The sequence below is a fragment of the Loa loa genome, assembly GCF_000183805.2.
Source record: "Loa loa unplaced genomic scaffold supercont3.150, whole genome shotgun sequence".
NCBI classification, from domain to species: Eukaryota; Metazoa; Nematoda; class Chromadorea; order Rhabditida; family Onchocercidae; genus Loa; species Loa loa.
Window position 1 is genome coordinate 49,459 of NW_018108330.1, and position 7,645 is coordinate 57,103.

General features: G+C 24.4%; 2 protein-coding genes across 3 annotated transcripts in view; both read left to right on the top strand.

Annotated features, from left to right (window-relative positions):
* Positions 1-4,549, top strand: part of LOAG_17910 (bestrophin-3) — a gene marked incomplete at both ends in the record, with an annotated part of 5,812 nt that extends 1,263 nt beyond the window's left edge. Inside the window, 9 exons of the mRNA XM_020450575.1 lie at positions 327-493; positions 774-928; positions 1,623-1,790; positions 2,260-2,403; positions 2,583-2,740; positions 2,907-3,023; positions 3,337-3,387; positions 3,755-3,960; positions 4,215-4,549. Coding sequence (XP_020305722.1) covers positions 327-493; positions 774-928; positions 1,623-1,790; positions 2,260-2,403; positions 2,583-2,740; positions 2,907-3,023; positions 3,337-3,387; positions 3,755-3,960; positions 4,215-4,549 — 1,501 coding nt within the window. The remainder of the gene's footprint in view (positions 1-326; positions 494-773; positions 929-1,622; positions 1,791-2,259; positions 2,404-2,582; positions 2,741-2,906; positions 3,024-3,336; positions 3,388-3,754; positions 3,961-4,214) is intronic.
* A 1,762-nt stretch (positions 4,550-6,311) lies between these two features.
* The window catches only part of LOAG_17911, a gene marked incomplete at both ends in the record, with an annotated part of 6,183 nt that continues 4,849 nt past the window's right edge, over positions 6,312-7,645 (top strand). The window contains 2 exons of one of the 2 annotated variants that reach the window (XM_020450576.1): positions 6,312-6,427; positions 7,397-7,563. In XM_020450576.1, the coding sequence (XP_020305723.1) occupies positions 6,312-6,427; positions 7,397-7,563 (283 nt within the window). Of the gene's footprint in view, positions 6,428-7,049; positions 7,183-7,396; positions 7,564-7,645 lie in introns of those variants that run through there. The other variant, XM_020450577.1, reaches the window with a different exon arrangement.

The following is a 7,645-nucleotide window of genomic DNA, read 5'->3' on the forward strand; positions in this document are numbered from 1 at the left end:
ATTTCAAGGTTGAAATTTTATATTTTTTTTATTCACTAATTTAATTTGTTTTAGTAAATTTTGAACAATTCGTACATTATTGTGATGAAAAATTGGATTATATTCCATTAAATTTTATGCTTGGCTTTTTTGTTACAATCGTTTTATCTAGATGGAACAATTTTTTCGTAAATATTGGTTACATTGATAAGTTGGTTTTTTTTTTGTTAATCGAAATACCAAAAAAAGAGAAACGAAGTTTTGCCATAAAAGTAATTATTCTAGAATTGAGAAAAAAAAAGTAGTAATTAATTATATTTGATTTGATTAAATATATTACTTTATAGTATAGCTTTAATGGTAGCAGCTTATGTGAAAGGTACGGATGATCGGGCACGAATGTTACGCCGAAATATCATCCGGTATTGCGTACTATCGCAAGCACTTGTTTTCCGTGATATTAGTATGCGAGTACGGAAACGATTTCCAACTGTTGAAGCGCTGGTTGCTGCTGGTATAGTTTTTTGTTAAATCCGATTAAGTGATCAAAATTTAGTATAATTGCTAAAATATGCGATTAAATGTGTTAAATGCATTTTTCAAAAATTTCATAATATATTTAATTTATATTTCAAAGTTTAATATTACTTAATTACGTAATATTTAAACGTTTTTAGATGATATCTATTGCAAAATCGCAAATGCAAAATTAAAATGCAACAAAATCTAATTGTTTTTTGAAATTAAGTTTAACAAAATTTTGAAAAGAATTAGTAAAATTTTGAAAATAATAGGTTTTATGATGAAACACGAAAAGGAAAAATATGATGCAATCCAGTATCGTTATGCTAAATATTGGATGCCATTCCAATGGGCATTGTCACTTTGTCAGGAAGCACGGAATCAGCAAAAAATTTCCAGTGATATTTTGCTTGAAAAAGTTGGTGAAGTAAGTGATTCCATTTTATCTCATCTAAATGAAGTGATTCGATTTTATTAGAATGAAATAATTTCGTTTTATCTAAATGATTTTCAACAATTTATCAATAAATCATCCATTCAGGTCACAAATTTATAGTGCTTAATTACTTTTTAAAATATGTAATTTTTATGATGGAAATAACCATAAATTTGGTTTTTCCAAAAAAAAAAATTTCAGCAACAAATTTCGATATCTAATTTTTAATTAAATTATCAATTACTTCATTTAATTATTTTAACAAATATATATGTAACTGATATATTATCATATCTTCCATGAAATTTTGCATTATTTTTCTTTGCGCTGATTGGATATCAGATTTTGGTAGTAGAAAGATCCTTTTTTTTTTTATTTTAATTAAAATTTACTCCCAATTTTTGCAAATTAATTTGTGCTACACATGAAAATCATTCTTTTAAATTCATCAATATGCGCAAATGTTATTTAATTTTGTGCAAATGTCATTTAATTATCATCATAAGTTTGAGCATTGTAAAAGGACATTTATTGCACTAAGAATGTCATAAAGAACAGGAAAATATCAATGAATGAATGTTTGCTGCTATTAAAATGTATACAGTTTTGAAATTTTCATAAATAAATCAATTTAAAAAAAACAATTTTGAATTAATTTTTTATTAATTTTAATTATTATTTACAGGAAATTAAAATATTTCGTACAAATTTAGCAATTTTATGCAATTTTGATTGGGTACCATTACCAATAATGTATCCGCAATTAATTGTCTTAGCTGTTCATACATATTTCCTCGTTGGTGCTATTGCCCGACAATATATTATAAGTGATAATGCACGAAATAAATCAGCGGTTAATATCTTTTAATTGTAATTTAATTTTAAAATTAATTTTTGACATAAAAAAAAGATTAAATTTCTAATTTTCTAATTTTATTATCAGAATATTTAAATAATTATTTACTCGAAGAGATAATTCTCATTTTAATTCGAATAAAAGGAATGATAAGCCCTCTTTCAACACTATTCATATTTTTCAAGTATTTTTAGCATCATAACTGTTTGTTTATTTAATTACAGTAAACTTGCCGGTAACAGGCCCATTTGTAAGTCGGATGCAGCCAAGCAACAGCCTTCCAAGACAGGCCTACAAGTGAGGGTCATGAAATCCTTTCATAAAATCCTGCAGCAAATTCTGCGCTTACAACATCTTCGCCAACATATTGCTTTACTAATCATTTGCCAACTGATAAAACCAAAATTTTATTTCCTCTTTTTCGTTTCCTTTTTTGTACGGAACCATTAAAAATATTCCGTTACAGATGGATATATACCTTCCGGTTATGACAATCATTCAGTTTATCTTTTATATGGGATGGCTAAAAGTAGCAGAAGCAATGTTGAACCCATTTGGTGAAGATGATGATGATTTTGAGTGCAATTTCCTTCTCGACAAAAATCTTAGTGTTATTTTTCTTTTTCTTTTTTTTTTTTTTTTTTGAATATCTTATATATCAGCTATATATAAAACTGGCAAAATAAATAAGGCCGGAAACCGGAATGGATAATTTAAAATGATTTGAAATACCGATATTTAAATGGTCAATAATGTTGTCTTGATAAATAACATTACTTACTAATTTAGGTAGGTTTGACAATTGTTGATGATGGATGCAGTAGAACACCAGCATTACTTAAAGATGTTTTCTGGAGCGAAACCGAAATAGAGCCATTGTATTCAGCCGAATCAGCTCGTGGTGAATATCGGCTTTCCGGTTTAACTGGTTCAACTGCAAACGTTCGGTAATATAGATTTTATTCTTTTTTTTTTCCCATTAAATTTCTTTGTAAATGTTATCTTCTAAATGAATTTAAAATTTTAAAAGAAATTGAAAAACTTTTTATCTCTATAGGTTTTGTTCCTTTTTAATGATTTATTAATACTACTATTACATGGAAATTTTTTCAGGTTAACTGATCAGAAGAGCAAAATTAAAATGTTACCATTATCACGAGAATTAGATAATCATTATTCAATTTCGGGATTATTACGAAGCTCAGTGCGACACAGTTTACGTGGCGGAAGGTAGGAAAAAATGATAATTACTTAAAAAAAAAAATTGATATAATGTAGCTAACTATATACTATTAAGCAATAACAGATGAAAAACTTTTTTCCATTAAATGATAAAGCAGAATATTTTCAAAAATTTGCGTTTAATTAATTAAATCCACAACTGTTCTATATTAATGATAATCACGTGACAAATCTTTTCATTTTATCACTATAAAATTTTCCAACTATCCTAAAAATTGTGACATGAAACGAGAACAGATTTGAGACAAAATATGGGATAATTTTTGTTTATTTCTTCATATTCAAAAGATTTCAATTTTAGAACTGATCTTCATAGCGGTATTATGAATATTGTTCGTCAAAAATTTGCTAGGTAAGGTAATATGGAAATTCATTTGATTAATTTAAATTATTTTCAGTCTTTAAAAAATTACTGAATGTTTTGTTTGCAAAATTTTGATTTTCAATGCATTATTTCAATATGTTTACAACAAATGAATTAAATGAACGCAAAATATTATCAAGAATTCTTTATCAGCATTATTCGTTTTTTACTGATATCAATAATTATTACTGTTGATATTATTCTTTTCCTTGTGTTTACAACAAATTAATAAATGAACGTGAAATTATTTATCAATTCTTTATCAGTGATATCTGTCATTTACTGATGATACTAGCAGTTCTTGTTATACACAATTGTTTTATCATATACATTATATTAAAAGGTTAAATTCTAGATCATTAAGTCATACACATTTTAATACGAGCCAAAATGGTGATGAATGTGGTAGCAAAACGAATCAAAATGTTGACGAATTATCAGGCTTAGAAAAAGGTTGTTCAAAACGGATGAGTAACAGTGAGAGTCGCCGAAGTAGTTTAAATCGTGTTCTAGAAACTATTATCAATGAATCATATGACAATCCTAATGTTAATTTATCAGGTAAGTGAATTTTTTCCGGTATAAAATGAAAAAAAATACAAAAGGAATCATTTTTAAAATTTATTCTCAGTGTTAAACTTTAACATTATTTCGAAGAAATTGAAAACTTCAACTATGATTTAAAAAAAAAAAAGGAAGAAAAAAGGAAGGAAATAAATTTCAATTTATAAAATTATTTTTGAATATACAAATTTTCAAACTGATATTTCAATGTTTTTTTTTCTTTTTTTTTTTATCAGGCATTAGAATTATAGATGAAGATTTGCCGCTTACATTGAAACATATACCAGTAAGTATAGCTGGTGATGGTCGACATAGTGGTCATCTTACACTATCACAAACATCAATGCTACATAAACTGGAAGATCTGGTAGAAGAAACAGAAGAATCGATGAGCAGAAAAAATACCATCGAAGAAAGCGATATAAATAATATAAAATTACGGAATAATGATGTACAAATTGAAAATTTTGATGGATTATTATCATCGATATTAACTCGTCGACGAAGTGTTCCATCAAATCTTGTAAATTATGATAATGTTCAAATGACACTCCGTAGGCAGAAATCATATCCAAAGTTAACTTAACGAATATAATCATCAAATGATGTAACATTTTAAGAAATTATTTAATGTAAAAATTTGATGTTTAATTTTTTTTTTTTTTTGAGCTATAAGAACAAATTTAAACATAAATTTTTATGCAAAAATTTTTGGGATAATTTTAAGTAAATTCATCAAATTTGTTGATGGAATTTGATGAAATTGCAAACTAAATGATTTTCATGATTACATTTGTAAATTATATGATATTATTATTGTTTTTAGCACTTGTTGTATTACTTATTATTACAATTATTATATTAAAATAAATAGAAGTTAATTGGAATTTTCTTCAAATCTTACGAATAAATAATATTTTTATGGAAGTGAAAGAAAAAAGTGAAATAATTACAAAAACTGGACTAAAGGTCGGTCTTGCTTCTTGTAATTTCAAGTTTATTTAAAAAAAAAAAAAAAAAAAATGAAAAGTTATTCATTTTCAATCTTGTATTATGGAATAACAGTTATTTTAATTATTAAAAGGGAGAAAGAAAAAAGAAAAGACGGAATAATAAAATAACAATTTGACAAAGACAAAAAGAGATCAATTATTTTAGAGCTAAAATTGTAATTCAATAATTATAACAATATTAATTTATTTATTTCTATTTTTTGAAATTTTTTTTTGTATCTTTCAAATTTTTTTAACATAAATTATAGATAAATTTTAAAAAAATAGATTTTATTGAAAATCAAAGAAAAAAAAACAATTTAACATAAACAAATTATTACGAATTCATAATTATGATTAGGTATATAATTTTGATTCCTTTTTTTCTTTTAGCTTTTTTAGTTCTTTCTTTGTTTTTAAATGAAAACAAACAATGAAATGATCGATAAGATTCGTAATTGATTTATTTTTAACCTTTAACCCTAAATCTTTGATCTTTTATAAGCTGTCCGTTCTCATATCCTTTTCATTTTATATCAAATGAATTCATTCATACTTGTAAATATTTTCATACATTTTACACCGTTACCTTTAATGTGTAATTAAAGTATTTACCTTTCAGGTATGTTATCATATATTTTGCCATTATACCTTTTCAATCATCAGCTTTTCTGCATGCTTTTTTTTTTGTTTTGATTTGTTTAACTTTTTTTAGGTCTCCTTATATGTATGTTTGCATGCATGTATGTATTTATGTATGTATGTATGTATGTATATATGTGTGTATGTGTGTATGTATGTATGTATATATGTATGTGTGTATGTATGTATGTGTGCATGTGTGTATGTATATATATATATAAATATATATTTATTTATTTATAAATGTTAAAGTATTATTGACATAATTTGTTAACTTTGTATGTAGTTAACAAACTTTTTTTTTCTTCTTTTCATTCTTTTGCTCAATAACAAATATTATTTTCAAGAAATCGTTTTTCTTTTTATTCGTTTAACCCAAAAGATCAATTCCAAAGATCAATTCATAAGATTGATTCTAGGAATCAAAAAATTTCATTTGTTCTATTTTCTACAATAACAAGTTTTTTTTTTATTTTTATTTTTTTTCCAATAATAGTTTTACAAGTAAAGTATGATTTGAAATTATTCGAAACAAAATTATAATTAATCTTTTCTTGAAAAAAAGTTTCGAAATCAAAATCAAAAAGTCTAATTTTTTTTTCAATTTATTCTGAAAATTTACAATTGAAAATTTTAAATTGAAAATAGAAAAAAAGCTTAAAAAAAAGGAATTTCAAAAAATTTTTTCGTTTATTTAATTTATTTAAAGGAATAATGACAGTAAAATACAATTTGGATGTATCAACATCACGACCATGGACGTTATTCAAATTATTATTTCGTTGGCGTGGAAGTGTATGGAAATCGGTGACATTTGAACTTGTCATTTGGTTATTACTTTATTTTACCATTGGTATTATTTATCGCAAATTATTATCACCACACCAAATCAGGCATGATTTAATTAATTACTACCATTTGTGTATTATCTTGAGTGTATTGCGAAAAAAAAAAATTTGCATCCTAAAAAAAAAAAAGAAACGAAAACTCTTTTATTGAAATTCATTTCATTAGAATTGAACTAATAAAACCAAATTTGATTGTAATTCTTACAAAATTTGTTTTTTTTTAATCATAAAATTCAAACTATAAATTTTGTTGCATTAAAATTGAATTCGATTGAATCAAATTCAAAAAAAAAAGTTTCGTAAGTGTCAAATAAATTGAAAGCAAAATCGAACGTGTTTTTTGTTTACCAATGCAAAATACATTTGTTTATAATAGATTAATTACAGAATAAATAATAACATAACATATGTATAATTAAGTGCTTTTTCACATATAATCCATTTCAAGAAATAAATAAATAAACAAACAAATAAGTAAATAAATAAATAAATAAACAAACAAATAAACAAATAAATAAATGAATAAACACAGCAATTTTCTTAATTATTTCGTTCCATTTTATAGTAATTATTTCAATAAATTTTTAATGATAATTTTGTAGAGATTTCGAAAGAATTGCACATTTATTGGATGAAAAATTGAATCTTATACCACTTGATTTCATTCTTGGCTTTTTTGTCACATCTGTCCTAAATCGATGGCTTAAATTCTTTAACAATATTGGTTACATTGATAAGTTTGTGCTATTCTTTCTTTTTTTCTTTTTGTTTTTTTTTATGATTTTCTACACTTTACGCTAATTTTTCCAACATTTAAATGTAACTTTACATCAAAAGTATTATTTCATTAAATATAAGAAATTGATTGATTTTAAAATATTTTTAACTATTTTAATTAATTCCAAAAAAAAAAATGAAGTTCTTTGTTTATTATTTGAATGTTATTTATAGTATAGCATTGATGACAGCAGCTTATGTACGTGGTGATGATGAAAGGTCACGGAAAATGCGTCGTAACATTGTTCGTTATTGTGTCTTATCACAAGCACTTGTTTTTCGTGATATTAGCATGAAAGTACGAAAACGTTTTCCAACATTAGATTCTGTTGTTGCTGGAGGTTTGTTTAAAGAAGTTAAATTTAAATATTTTTTTTTTATTTTTTAAATTCTAAACTTAATAAATTCATCATCAATTTAATG